Source organism: Mya arenaria, chromosome 8 (assembly GCF_026914265.1).
Source record: "Mya arenaria isolate MELC-2E11 chromosome 8, ASM2691426v1".
Lineage (NCBI taxonomy): Eukaryota > Metazoa > Mollusca > Bivalvia > Myida > Myidae > Mya > Mya arenaria.
The window spans coordinates 31,664,822-31,681,219 of record NC_069129.1 but is presented as its reverse complement, the minus strand read 5'-3'; the positions used below and the strand labels follow the sequence as shown (position 1 = coordinate 31,681,219).

The 16,398-nt window shown below is 34.8% G+C and overlaps 1 protein-coding gene across 1 annotated transcript; it reads left to right on the top strand.

Moving 5' to 3' along the window:
- Positions 1 to 3,106: 3,106 nt before the first annotated feature.
- LOC128244136 (alpha-2B adrenergic receptor-like) lies at positions 3,107 to 4,594 on the top strand. Its single transcript, XM_052962151.1, has one exon. It carries the CDS (start codon positions 3,180 to 3,182, stop codon positions 4,584 to 4,586), a length of 1,407 nt encoding a protein of 468 aa, XP_052818111.1. The 5' UTR covers positions 3,107 to 3,179; the 3' UTR covers positions 4,587 to 4,594.
- The last annotated feature ends 11,804 nt before the right edge of the window (positions 4,595 to 16,398 follow it).

Genomic DNA, 16,398 nt, shown 5'->3' with positions numbered 1-16,398 from the left:
AAACCAGTTTGTGTGCACGTCAGGTTCAGCTATGACTCTCATATGTCTAGCTAGTAAGTAATCAACAAACGACAAGAATATGTTTGTAAATGGGAATGTATTTAATGCCATAACAAATGTCATGCTTTTAATTGCTTTTTTGACAATGTAACAACTGTAAGCGATCGAAGTGAATAAGGATACACATAGAACATTTTCGGCTTTACTTTGAAATGCAGCAATACGCATGTAGTTTGTCATGCAGGATATTTGGAAAAAAATAAAACCAAATATGGTAAAATGAATATTAATATCTGATTTACATACCGATCCAACTGTTTTATAACTTGTTTTTCAATGAAGCTTTTTGTTGTTTTTTTCTACGGTCAGTTTTTGTCTGATACGCGTACGGTGCCACTGTTATGAACGTTGCTTTGGTCGAGTTATAAACACTGTCGTGTTAAGAGATATTTTTTGCCTATCAGTTAACCCCTTGAGTGGGACTTAGATGCCGTTATTGTTACAATTATTTGTCTAATATTCGTACGGTGCCACGGTTATAAAAGCTGTTATTGATGGAGTTATAAACAATGTCAGGTTGGGGATTTTATTTTATCAGTTTTTCGCTTGGGTGGGGCGAAGACGGCGTAATTGTACATTTGTTTGTCCGATATGAATTCAATCCCACTGTTATCACAGTTGTTTTTGGTCGAGTTATTCATCGAAAATGTACTGTCTTGTGATAATTTATCCCTATCAGTTTTGCTCTTTGGTAGGGCGAAGACGGCGTAATTGTACAATTGTTTGTCCGATATGAGTATACTCCCACTGTTATCAAAGTTGTTTTGGGTAGAGTTTTGTGATTTTGTTTCCTGTCAGTTTTGGTCTCGTGTGGACCAAAGACGCCATTATTGCGCACTCATTTAAGAGGATAAACGTAAGGGGAAGGTTATCTAACGATGTAAAATATTGCATGCGTAAATAGCAGCGTTTTTCTTGATTGTTTCCAGTGTGTATCATCAGCCCCCATCGAAATTGCGTCAGTGTATCCGGGGTTTTATTTTTCAAGACGTCTGGTAGGACCGCTGTAAGACACAATCAAGCATCATTTTCTTTAAAATAAAACGGCTTAGGGATGGTTTCTTAACCAATCCCTTAAAATTAAATGTTGCAAGAATGAACTTAATTTGAGTCTGTTTAATACCTGCCTGTCTAGATCTTTTTATCGTAGTTTGCTGTCAAATATTTGTCTGGAATTAAGGTTTAAAAATCTTAAGTCTGCACATTTCATCTCATTCAACGCTAGCAAATAATTTTTGTTACTAAAAGCGCTGACTGTATACGATTTAAAAAACATTGATCCTCGCAACCAGGCGAGCTGCTGCAGCGGTATTTGAAGTTTTTGATGCAATATTTTATGGCTCTGAACTGATATACAATATCTTTTGCTCCCTGAAACGAAATAATGGGTAAGACGATCTTTAATACTCGCCTAGAGGAGCACCTGTTTTTTAATATTCTTCATTATATCGCAGCCTTGCTTAGGAATTGACCTTACCTGAATGTTACTTTGGAAAAGCCAAACCTATTCAAAACCTTTACTTATAATGGGCGCTTATTCTCTAATTGTTGTCTGTCTGTGTTCAGGCACACCCGTAGCAGAATCTATGCGTTAAAGGTCCTGACAATAACTTTTTTGAAACACATTTACGTCAAAAACAGAGTTACGCATAGAAAGATGCGATCTTAAGCCTGATTATCTTTATTAAAACGAGGTCCACGATACCAGTATTAAGAGAAGAATTAGGATTGGAAGGTGCATGGGTAAAATTTTCCAGAAGTAACTCAACCTTGTTGCAATGCCGTAATACCTTAGGACCAGGAACTTTATAGTCAAATGCATTGTTACCAATAGCTCTTTCGGAAAGTTAGATACACAACCAAAAGGCATGGGGAGTCATAATATATAAAACAGTTTTCTCATTTAATTTATTAACTGATACAAAATATGGGGAAACGGTTTGATTAAATAATGTTATAATTCTAAGCAGGTAACCAGCGGAAGCTGGTCGGCATATTGTTATATTTTATTATGAACTATTTGTCTTAAATTCTAAAAATTCAATAGAAATAGATAGTGTATTTTAAAAGAATCATTAAGTACAGTTTCTTTTTTGAGCATTGTTAACAAAAACTTTGTACCGCGTTTTCGCAATCTAACTGTATGTTCCGTTTTATATATTTGTATTGTGTTTGTAAATAGTGTTTTTTGTCCTTAAGTCCCGTATGGCTAATTGGAATTTAATGAAAGTCTCATTATTTACAAATTCACAAAATTAAATGTGTTACTGCAATCTTTAATATTAAAGCATAATATGTTGAGGAATTGTGGGACTTTAATCTGTTTTTACAACAAAGAGTATGCCGGTTTAATATTTCTCTTTGTTAATCATGTTCAAGTAAGAATGACATTACAACACGTTTACCATTACAAAGACTCTTTACAGCATTTGAAAGTATACTTCCTTTATTTTCAAACTATCATACTGGGTATAATTCACGTTGAATCCTTTATTGAAAAAGAAAGGAAACGTGTTTGGATTGGTTAAAAGAGTAATGTCTGTCTACATGTGTCTGTGAATCGCCAAATCACCTTTCGTTTTTACAAAACGTTTCGTACAATGCCCTTTGTTTATTTTTACATAACGTTTCGAAAAATGTGCCTGTGAGTCGCTTATTCGCACGCAGTTTATTTTTACATTACGTTTCAAACAATGTGCTGGTCGCACTCCCAGTATCTTCATTGATTATATCTCGGCGTAACGGAGCCATTTAAGACCGTTGATGCTCTTTGCCAGGTCATTATTGAGAAAATTCTCTGCTCTAAAGGAATCATACTGCTTTCCGATGAACTCCGTTTGGAACGCGTAGATTTTCAGTCGATAGCACCACCCTGCAGAAATATCTAGCAGCTTATGGGAAAATTTGCTTGAATGACTTCTCCTAGAAAGTGATTGTTGGACACAGAATATTTCGATGTCCTCAGAGGTGGCAGCACAAAACAGACTGAGTTTAACTTTGCCAATTGAATATTCCTCGGTGACTTAATGTTTATTTAAAAAGCGTTAGAGTTATTCTATGGTGAAACCTTGACAATGACGACGGTGACTATTTTGTGATTGTGATTTTCGGCAAAGGACATGGAAAATCAAACTTGCTATGTGTTGAACGATGAAAAGTTGCTTCATGATGCAGGCTTTCTATATATGTGGCTTCTAGCGATTCCACTTGTAATACTATGCCTTACCACGATTGTTGCGAACGGGGTGATTATTTTAATGTTTGCAATTCGAAGGAAGATACGAAGATGTCGGAATACTTACATCTTCAGCCTAGCTGTTGCGAACTTTTTGATTGGATTAACAATGCCGTTGTCCATTGCAGAGACGCTTGGAGAAGGATGGATATTCGGTCGGAAGTTCTGTTTGTACTTTTTGACGGTTCGATATTCACTATTTTATGTGACGATTCTTAGCATTATTTTGATTTCAGTCGATCGATGGTGGTCTATTAACTTTCCGTTTTCCTACAGAATTAAACGGAGCAAACGTATAACATTTACGCTCGTTGCTATCGTGTGGATGATAAGTTTGATGGTACACTTGCCTTCAATTCTTGGGTGGAATTACATCTATGTAATGCCAGAGTCTTTGCACGGATACTGTAGGCTACCTTATCAATACAACTCCGGATTTGTGATATCAGCTTCGTTAATTGAATTCTTCATTCCACTGATTCTATTGTTGTCCCTTAATATGGGCATATACATCAAACTTGCAAAACGGCGCAACAGTAAAAAGATTCGACGATCGTTAAGTTCGTCTGATGGCCGATGCCGCAAAACCTCATCCGACTCCGAGAACAACAACGACTCAGAAGAAAGGGCTGACATCGTTACAGCATTGATGACCATGCGAGGAACTGGTCGACGGACTACGCTTTCAAATATAAATACTCTAAGACGATTCAGTGATGATATTAGAAAATCAAACGCTGTTAGCTCAAAACACAACTCGTATTATTGCCATTATTCCAAGAAAAAGACCAGTACTCATTCAGTGGATATTTCATCTGCCAACACATCTACACATAGAAAACAATCTCTCGGAAAAGGCGTGCGATATAATAATCGGAAAGCTAACAGGCACGATGCGGTTGTGCGTGACTTTCTGTTACGACAGGACAATAAGGCGCTATTTTCCTTGGCCTTATTGGTGATAACTTTCGTGGTTTGCTGGACCCCGGCAATTATATGTGATATTCTCTTTTCGTTGTGTCCTGGAAACATTCCGATGTGGCTGCTCATGCTCAGTAGTTGGATTCTCTCAAGTAGCGCCGCGTTGAACCCCTTTCTGTACGGAATTGGAAGTCATGACTTTCGGCGGGTTGCAAAAGACTGGCTGTGCAACAAGTCTGTGGAAACGAGAGTGCTAGAACAGATGATGTATAGTCAGTTATTTCAGCCATGCGATATCGTTGCAATGAAAAACACAATCGTTTACGAAAACAGAAGAGTTAGCAGTTGTGGTATTATGAGTAATGTTTGAATTGTGTTTGTTGTTTTTTTCGATGTTGTTCAGTTACATTTCGTTACTGTTTGAACTTGTTTTTATTAAAGTTGAGAGTTTATTTTATAACAATTGATTAAAAGACATTTGTTATTTTTGATGTCGTTCAGTTTTAATTCCAATGACCTTTATTTTGTCTTTTATTTTGTGTTTTAACAACAATATAACTATATACATATAAATATCTATTTGCAAACTGACAAGTTTAGATCAACACCTTTGAGCCTTTGAGATTTAAAAAAATATAGAGCATGAAGATTTTATAAAAATATAAGATGTATAACATAGGTCTAGTAAAGTTAGAAAAAAATCTATGAATTCTTTCTTTCGCATTGATTTACTTTTTCGTTGATTAATTTTACAACAATACAAAAATCAAAACTAAGATTTCGTTGAGGGCTTGAAAAGCAAAACTTTGTTGGTAAACAAAAAAAAATGGTAGAAACATGAACGTTATGCTAATAAAAAAGGCCTGAAAAGTGTTTCATAAACGATGTATTGATTTTATATGTATATGTATATATTGTATAAACTAAATATTTCAGCTTTGTAGTCCAAATGACCCATCGGGTCAGGTGCAACCTTTGATAATTATGTTGCATTAATATTATGTTTAAGTTGCACATCTCACAATGATAATTAAAGTGCTTACTAAACGAAACTTGTTAAAGATATTACTAATACGAGTGTTAGTAACTTGGTACAAAAAAGCAGTCTTTCCATATGTTGTTGTTTTTGTTATTGTTGCTGTTAAGTTGTCTGTTTAGTCATTAAATTACTTTTTGTTCCTGTTTAGTTTCTGATAGTTTTTAAACAGAGATCAAATGTTTATGTATTGTCGATTCCCATTATTACATAAAATGCTTTATATATTTATAAATGATGTTATTGTTGAAGAAAATTTGAATACAAAATAAATAACAAAATGGGCTATTATTCTGTTTCGACCTTACTACAGTACAAGAAAAAATGAACATAAAGGAACTTTGGTTTATACTACATTTTTTATATAATATACTTTATTTGAGCTCGATTATGACGAACGCTGAAAGCTTATAAGATCACTCTCGAGTCCGTTGCCTGGGTACAACCCAGTACTGCGTCCTTTTTGAGAGGCCATGAGAAAGTACCCCTAGTGGGGATCGTATCCGCAACCTCTTGGGTGAGAGGCGGACGCTTGTACCACTAGACCACTCCCCCCCAATGGATTGAACTTTGACGTGTAGCAGCATATATAGTCATAGCATAAAGGGAATAGAAACCAGATGGTCCCAAACTCGGCATATACAATATCAAAATAAGCCTTGAATTATCACTACGAGCGAGTATGAGGCCGATAATACATTATTTTACATGATTGAAATACTATTTGATCGCTGTCTCAGATGAGTATAGCCGTTTAAAAAACGTGCATACTGGTAAATATGCATATATACATATACCAACGCTATTTTTAAATTTACTGGGATTCACGTGGAAGACCACCCAGCAAATTCTCATTGGAAAAATATTCAAAACCTGCGACAGATGGGTGTGTTGTTAGCGATGTGATCAGTAAGTAAGATTCAATGCGTTCTACAACGATATCAATTTCATTTAAGTTCTTGACATTGTTTTTACAATGGTATCATCTGGTGTCTAGTCCGTGTAAACGCAAAAAAAAACTTATTCTTGCTATGGCCTGGACATATGTTTTAAAGTTGGCTAACATCGGTTCTGTATATGTAAAGTTGAATTGTTTTTTATGCAAGCAGCAGATCTAAGACTTCATACAATCTTATCGACTATATCTCAACCAGATTGAGTTGAATCCGTACGGATGTTAGTATTTTGATATGCCGTAAAAGGAGTTGCATTAATTAGTCCTTTTCAAACAATTTACTTCTTCATGTTTTAATAACTATTTAAAGGCGCTGAATATAGGTTAATGTATTTTTTGATATTTAAATGCATAGTCTTTTATGAATCACTTGACTTCAATGACGCCCCCCACCCCCCCACCCCCCAAAAAAAAAAATAAAAAAAAAATAAACATTTAATTTGGAAACAGAAAATAAAAATAAAAATAAAAAAAATCTTGATTAATAGCTACGGAGCCAATTACAAATATATCAAAATATCGCTAATATTTTATTATCTGTACCTTAATCATATGTCTATTTTGGATTCGATCATTTTAAAGTCAAATGAGTTAAATATGGCAACGCATTAAAATTTTAAAAAAATGGCATTAACCTATATCGTGCGCCTTTAAAGCTGCACTCTCACAGATTGAACGTTTTGACAACTTTTTTTTTATTTTTTTTTTGTCTTAGAACGAGCCATTTTTTGCGAACATTCATGGAAACAAATTAAATAAGACTGCTGACAAAAAAATAGATCGCAGATTTATATATTTAAGTTCAAAAATGATGTTTTATGCATTTTTCTTAAGCCGTTAGTGCCTAACATTAATTTTCGAACGCAAATATGAAAATCTGGGACCTGATTTTTTGTCAGCAATCTTATATCATTGGTTTGCAGATATTAACGCAAAAATTTGCTCTTTCCAAGACAAAAAATAAAAAAAGGTGTTAAAATGGTCAATCTGTGAGAGTGCAGCTTTAATATTGGACGTGATATTAGAAAAAATAAAGCTAATACAACATGAGTACCAAACATTCATACTAAAGCTCTTTAGAACGAGGCAAAGTCGGCTAATATGAATTTCTACAATACAGGAAACGCCAAATGGATAGTTTAAAATAATTGGTAGCCTAATTCTAACACTATGTTTGCGATTATCTGCTTGACTCAGAGATAATGAGTTTATGGTTAGAATATTATAAAACGAGAAACGCTGACATATAGAGAGGCGTTCTGTCAGCTGGATTTGGATTGGCACATTCAGGAAGTCAAGTATTGATAGATTGTCTTCAATATAAATCACTAATTCTCTTCCTGACTTGAATTTCGTAATCTCAATAAATAAAAGTGAACTCCAAGCAAGTAGAACAACTACTTGTTTAACCTCGAACTTCTGTCTCAACCAATAACCAGTAGCCTAAGGGTTTTCCGGTTAGCGCAGTGGTTAGCGCACTCGATTCTTACCTAGGTGACCCGGTTTCGATTCCCGAACTGGGCGCAGGTGAGTTTGGTTTGTGATAGCAAGTGAGTTTCCTCCGAAAACTGCCATTTCCCCCCCCCCCCATACAAGACCACACTCTCGCGTAATATCGTGCCAACGAGAGTAAGAAATAAAATGTTGTAATAACTTGTTTCACAATCGATGTAAAATAAATAATTTTAAATTAATATACAGTATATGTAACTGAAAAAATCATCTCAAATTTACCATTATGTTTTGTCAAATCACAATGTATAAATTCACGATAATTAAAAAAAACCTAAAGTGGTATTGAAATAATGTGCGACATAAATGAGAACTCTGTGCTGCTATATGTAATTATTAGAGCTCAATTACAATCGTGAAACAAATACTTGATCTCAATTTTGTTCAGCATCCATGAAATAAGAGCGCTTCTCTATGGTAACGTGACGTTGGTTAACAATCGGAAACCCTCGGCCATTTCCCATCTAAAAAAACTACAGATGTATATGGACTGTTAACAATGTCAGAGTTATTTTAAGCACCTCTCTAATGTTTCGTGACGTTTGTAAGCAATCGGAACACCTCGGCCATTTTCCATAAAAAACAACCTCGGATGTATATGGACGGTTTTGCAAAATTGCTTTTTTAGACGTAACATAAAGTTTATTTCGGGCTTTTGCTACCGGACATACAAATGCTGACCGTTCTATTTTATGTATATGTATATATATATTATTTTTTTTGTTGGTGGTGTCAAGTCGATATTTTCTAATTTCTGGAAAGGCACGTAAATGTACCTTTTTTAAAGTGCGCTCTATTTAAAATTGATCCGGACAAAATGGCGCCGGTTTTAGTAAAAATGATATTCAGAAACACCTTTAATGAAACAACCGTAAACCGACCTACATACCCTATTTACTTATTTTGTAAGGGGGAGGGGAGAGGGGGCGGACGGTGGTGAAATCGGAAACAACGTTGTTGTTTTTTTCTAATTCGCTTTACATGTTTAAATGATTATCTGGAATGCATCTTAGGTGCAGGAGCACTGTAACAGGAAGCGTTGAAATTAGTTCCATTGTGCAATAAAATTACTCTGCGCATGTTGCATGTGAATACTAGCTTTATATAATTAATTATCAAATATTGACATTAAACATCAATAAACCATTAAAAGAATACAAGTTATACGTTTACATTACAGCAGACAAACGTGTCATATATCGCATTATGTGCAGTTTACCTCGAATATAGTTTCATAGCGTTTATGCTATTAGTATAAAGTCATTAAAAGGGAAATACATAAAAGATCTCTCATCACATGGCTTTTTCAAAGTAACTTTAATGAATACAATATCCCTGGAGTCCAGAATCAATTCTATACGCAATAAAATAGAAGTTCTATATTTTTCAGCATCGATATTTTACAAAACAAGCTAATTTCAATTGTATGTTCGTTAGCACCCCCTTTTTACTTTGATGGCGCACGATATAGGTCGATGCACTTTTTTCATTTTAATGTATTTTCATGTTTAAATCATTTAACTTATCATTATTGATTAAAACCAAAAATGCATATGATAAAGGTTTTAAAATATAACTTTTTTAATTTATAGCTACGTAGCCACAAATTCCAAAAAAAAGAGCGCCACAATATTACTTATATTATTTTATCTGTTACTAAATCATATGTATTCTTCGTTTCGATCATTTAAAGTCAAATAAGTTAAACATGGTAATGCATGAAAATAAAGAAAAAATGCATCGACTTTAGTGTGCGCTTTTAAAGGGACTAGCTCATGTTTTGGGATAAAAAAAATAGTATACGCGGTAATGCATCTGAAGAAAAGGTAATTCTATCATTATTTTTCTCAGTAATTATAGTATATTGGTGATATTGGTTGAGAACCAACGCCTGTAAAGTCAGTTATTTTTATAAGAACCGACGCTTTCTCAACTAGGTCACCAGGACTTAAACAAAAGTGATGAATATTTTGATCTTGTAACAATACATTGATAACATCACGTGCTAATGTCAATCAACCAATCACGCAACAACAAAGCCGTTATTAAGTTACCATTAGCGTTAAATACGCTAATGAAAATTGTGGTATTCAAAGACGATATTTGAGCAAGTATCAACATTTACTGAAGGGTTCCAGCTTTTAATATCTTAGTTTTAACTCTCCTAATGATTTTCATACTTTATATCGTCATACAAAAACGTGCATTTTACAGAAACATGAGCGGGTCCCTGTTAAACAAAGAAATCGTTTGCTGCGACTGACGCATTAACTTACAACTATTAAGAACATTTTTGCAAGTCGGTTCAAACCAAGGAGTTATTATATTTCATCACATGTCAATATGGTTTAAAATAAACACTTTACGTCTATAACATATGTTTCCATAGTTTCACAACCCTCAGCATCTTAGTGGTTTTTTTCCTTAGAAGGTAGATTAGACAATCATTTAAAATAGTCTTTTAAGACTTTACATTGTGAAACCAGACGATTACACAACATATCTTCTTTATTTAAGCGAATTTTTTAACACCCTAATAGCTTCTTCATAGAACTCTGTTGACAAATATATAAATCAAACGCTTTTAAAGTCAACATGCACTTAACAAAGTACACTTAATTTTCAAGAAAGTCTTCACAGTCATGCAAAACTAACTGTATCTACAGTTGAAACCCTTTGGCTCGAACTCGCTTGGCTCGATTCTCTCGTTGACTCGAACTGGATGTAAAGGGTCGATTTCTTTCTACTGAAGGTTACCCTCTCGCTTGGCTCGATTTTCAATATAACAAAAGTGGGACACTTTTTGTAGCATAATATTCGATTGTTTCAACTTTTATACGGATATCTTATTTAACCGTTAAATATACATAATAAACATATTGCAGTGTCCTTTTTGGTGAGAATAAAGGGAAATGTCATAGACTTTGATTAATTCAAGTACTGCAAAGGGCGATCGTTTACAACTGAAAGGTCATACACTGACCAAACCTTCTTGAACAAGGAACATTGACTTATAAAGGCTGTTGGTGTCGGAATTAAATAGAAACGTCACAACAATAGTCATTTGCTAATTGTAATGCGAAGCTGTCTGTCAGTTCAGTATGTTAGAATAGCTGGCATCGTGCTATTTGGAACAAAGAATATTAACTTATAAAGCTTGTTGGTGTCACAATCAAATAGGAACGTCACAACAATACTCATTTGCTAATGGTAGTGAGAAGCCGTCTGTCAGTTCACTAGGTTAGAATAGCTGGTACTTATCATGAGTTTGATATGGTAATGCCAAACCAGCTACAGTGCGAAACAGTTATAAGGCACTTAAGGGCATCACTGTTTGACCAATACAGTCAAACCCCATTGGCTCAAACTCGCGTGGTTCGATTTCCTCGTTGGCTCGAACTGGATGTAAAAGACCGATTTCTTGCCACTGAATGAACGCATTTCCGCTTGGCTTAAATTTCCCAAGCCCGAGGTATTTTCGCCGGTACCTGGTATTTCAAGTCAACGGTGTTCCACTGTATTTGCCTCGGATAATTATACATATATCATGGGCATTGAAACTGATTAAAGACAAAAAAATAATATGAATTGAATTAAAATATGATTAAAGAACTGCTTAAACTAAAATAAATTCAACAGAATGGAGAGATAACCAACACAATTGTTGTTTTGAAGTCTCTCATCTGTGATATTTTCTGCCTGGAAAAAAGTTCAGATATTTTTCAGAAACGTAAAATAAAAAGGAAAAACTCAAGAGAAGGAAAACCTTGAATAAAAGGAACATTGTTTTATTTTCATTGAAAGATTAATAGTGTCTGACTCCGAGTGAGTAAGATAGGTTCGACCAACCCCGGGCGTAGGGTGTTTTTTCGGAGAACTTTCTGCGCAAGGGTTTGTATGAATTCATCTTACACGAGCGGTCATGGTAGGTGTTTCTTCTTCTACCTCAGCTAAACAGTTTATGGTAAAATTGTATTTTTATTTATTTTTACATACGGGTCATTTCTTATCTTATTTTTGAGTCAGCGTTATAACTTTTTTATTAACGTATACAATATATGAAAGATGAACATTGATTTATTCCATAGCATGTTGTTAAGGTTATGGAGATGAGGCCCGACATCTAGTGGTAAGCATTCTCGTGCACAAGAGTGATGATGCTAATATGAATATTACAGATTACATTTATCATTATCAAACTTCTGATGAATGAGAATGGTGGGATGGCATTCCTGTTACTCTGGAGACAAACGGATAGAGGTTTCTGAGATCGTTCCAAGAGATTTTTTATCCAAGATTTGCCTCAGCAAGCCGACCATGCACGCGAACACCGTTATGTGTCAAGCATGTTCACTTTCTGTACTCAAGTTTCCATTTATAATGTTTGTGTTAAATTTATCCTGGAATAGTGTATGTTGTTTCTAAGTTTTGAAAAATGACAGTTAATACGTGCTATTTGATGTCATAAAGGTACACGTCTGTACAGTAAATTCATGATGGGGTTTTCATGTGCAATATATTTTAACGTTAATATCGCGTCTATCCCTGTTGAACCTAACACGGTATTATCCTAAGCTCGTATTTTTTTAATTATATCATTTATTTAATGTAGTGTTTTAGCTTGAATTTATTGATCTAAGTTTAAATTGATTGCCAGTGATGCGTATTATTGCAAACATAATTAAGATTACCAAGATCCAAGTCATTATATTTAACTGCTAAATTGAAATAACCACGCGATCTATTTGCAGCGGACTTAAACATACCGTTTTCTTAGTATGTAAACCGTCCAAATACATCCGGTTGTTTTCGATAAAATGGCCGAGAAGTTCCGGATGTTTAATGTTGCTATCCATTGAATTCACGTTTTCTCCAATTGAATGCAATTGTTATATATATAGGAGCCTCGCCAAATATTCAAAAACGTCTCAAATATTTATCCTGACATTAAATGCGTAAAAGATTCGTGCAGACTTTATTTTCTCTCTTGTCAGGTTTGCAAGTAACGATTTATCGTTTGTGGGTTCAAGAACGAGTTACAGAATTGAGAATATGACCGAGTTATACAATTTTTCGGTTAAGACTTAGTCTTGGAATTAGTTAGGAACCACTTATGCAAATAAGGTTTAAGAACGAGAAATGGATTCAGGGTAACTTTAATGGCTGAGCTTGCAGATCAGTTAGACCTAAATAGAGAACTTAAGGGAATCGCTTTTAAAAAGATTTCATGTTGGTGATATTTTCTTTTCAAAATGTTTGACTGTCAGGAATCGCTGAACACTAGATGTCGTAAAACTTCAAGCTTATAGAATTCCTTTTAACAAAGTGCCAGTTATATTTTCCAGCATAATAAAACATTTCTCGTCACATTTAAAAAAAATCAAATACACATTGTATGGCGTTTTCCACTGGTAAGTTATATTATGAAGTAATGCACCAGTCAGTTGTAACCACGGCCCCTAGGTCCGGGGAATAGCTGGGACTTTGGCTTTCGGTCCAGCCAACCCCGGCTAAAATCCCCATCCTGCGGGGACGATCAGATTGTAAAATTCCCGCCAAAAGCCCCTGCATCCCAGTGACCCTAGGTAAGGCCCATTCCCCGCCATATTTAAAGCGAAGACAAAACCACCGCATTCATCCGGCACTGCGGGGCCACCTGAAAGGTAAAAACACGGCCCATTTCCCCGGCTATACCCGGTATACCCCCGGACCTGGGGGGGGGGAGGGGCGTGGTTACAATTGACTTCTGCATAAGTTGTTTATGTTTCAATACATTATCAGGAATAAGTAATGGTTAGATACAGTTTGTGTGTACTTAACAAATGAAAGGTTGTATGTGTAACAATTTATTGTGTGTAAGTGCATACTAAAAATCATAATTTCTCTTTCAAAAGTGTTTGTTGTCTACATTATATTGTGTAGACTATCCACAAACTAGGCCAGCCACTGTTTACATCTACCGCTTCACCTGATAAAATCAATAATGGCTGACAGCTGTTCTCTAAAATATACGTCGTGAAAAACTTGAGGAATACTGCCCTTCTCATAGAACAAAATATAATGCTGACCACTAAGGTTATTAAATGTCTGACACTATGGCATTCCCATCCCTTTAATTCGAAAGGCGATGCATGTATGCCAGTAACCCGAATGCACTGGATCTGTACTGTGCCCTAAAAAAATTAATGGTTTTGTGGGCTGAGATGTTAATATCCTTTATAATGTAGCATTAAATGGTTCGGGAAAATATTAAATAGAGAATGTGAATTGAAATAATATCCTTTCGTGATTATCTCACATAAAAGAAGGGATTCACAATTTAGGAGTGAAGCTATGAATAAACACCACTCGAGCTCCGAATAGCTTCCTCAAATATTACCATATCACGTTTACAGCCATGTGTCATGCATCAAATAGTTCAGCACGTTTCGAATCGCTTCCCGATTAACAACACAAGTATTTAGTTTTAATACTTCCGCCATTGGGATTGCCGGAAATATTTACATTTGATCATTTAGAAGATGACTACTAAAAAACCACTAAGCAGATTACAAACGCCAAAAACTTCCACTGAGTAGCCAAAACAACCGCCAAAGTTTTATTTAGTAGCAAAACATTTCCCATTTAGGCATTTATCAGTTTAATTAAAGAAGTTATTTAGAAACTCGCACATATGCATTGGATTGTATAAAGGCATTCGCGCGACCTTTAGCGCTGAACACCTCTAAATTTAGCATTAATGTTTGTTATTCTAAACGATATCTCGAGGAAAAGCTACGCCCGGCGTGACTACAAGACTGGAAAGAAACACTAATTATTATGTAATAAGTATTGTTAGATAATTGAAATGTCTCAAAAAAGTGAGCACGTTTATTATATAAATGAGATTGGTAAAAAAAAAATATTTATAAATAAACTTAAAGCCCAGAAATCTGTGTCTACTTTTTGACAGGTGATTAAAAATGGAGCGTAGTTCTAAAACAGCTTACGAACAAAATCGAGCGTAATCAATACATTCGACATATTTAAAGCAATAGACGTAATGCCCGATACATGTATATTGTTAATCGAAAAAATGAGTGATTTAATTATGGAAGCGAAAGAAAAACCTTTCAATATCATCGCGTGGTGACCCCATATTTTTCAATATTGGGTCACCAAATTTATATCGTACCAAAATGGCTTTTTTTCCGATTCCGATGAATAAATGAAACATTTAAACATGTAAACAGGTTGTCGACGTGATATATACGTTACGGGGTTAGTAAGTGACCCGATATGGGATATACGGGGCGCAGGAAACCATAATCGGGTTCGAGCTTTGCTCTTACCCGATATGGTTTCCTTTGCCCTGTATATCCAATATCGGGTCACCTACTAACCCCGTAACCCCATATGTTTCCATATTGGGTCACCAAAATTATATTGTACCAAAATGGCGTCTTTTGGCCGATTCCGATGAATAAATAGAGAGTGATATATAAGTTACGGGGTAAGTAGGTGACATTTGTATTATTTTAATTCTCAGTTTAAACGGCCACATTTAAAAGCCTTGCCTACCAACAAAAAACATAATTTTTCAGTTTTGTTGATACAAATATTGCAAATAAAGAGACGCAAGGAATGTTGGTGCTCGTGGTTAATCAATCAAGCTCCTGTTTCCACGTAATACGCCAATTACGACACCGGACCCAAATTCGTCTTCGACCGATTTTTAAAGCCGCTGGCATGGTTATACAAGATAATGTTCGATGCGTTAGAACAAGCTGATTGTTATAACTTGGTCATAATTTGTGTGATGCAATACAAATTTCAAGGCCAAGGTAATTTGCATTAACGCTGCACTCTCACCGATTTATCAATTTTACAACTTTTTTTATTTTTTGGCTTGGAAAGAGCAATTTTTGCGTAAATATCTGCAAACCAATGATATAAGATTGTTGACAAAAGATCAGATCGCAGATTTTCATATTTCGGTTCGAAAATTAATGTTTTATGGCCTAAACCACTAACGGTTTAAGGAAAATGCATAAAACATCATTTTTTGAACTTAAATATTAAAATCTGCGATCTAATTTTATGTCAGCAGTCCTGAATAACTGGTTTCCATGGATTTTTGCAAAAATTGGTTCGTTCCAAGACAAAAAATAAAAAGGTTGTCAAAACTTTCAATCTGTGAGAGTGCAGCTTTAAACCAGCTATAACCTTATTTAATTTCAAAACAAATACATTGTGGCAAATTACTATGATCTTATATAGTGGCATAATACTATGAACTTATTTTAGCGGTAAATTACTATGATATTATTTAGTTGCAAATTACTATAATAATATTTTATGGCAAAATAATATGATCATAATTAGTGGCAATTTACTATAATCTTATTTAGTGGCAAATTACTATGATCTTGTTTTAGAGGCAAATTACTATGATCGTATTTAGTGGCAAATTACTATGATCTTGTTTTAGAGGCAAATTACTATGATCTTGTTTTAGAGGCAAATTACTATGATCTTGTTTTAGAGGCAAATTACTAGGATCTTATTTTGTTGCAAATAACTATCGTATATTTTTGTTGCAAATTACTTTGATCTTTTTAGCGGCGTAATACTTTGATCTTATTTTGTTGCAAATAAATATGCTCTTATTTAATGGCAAATGATTATGATCTTATTTAG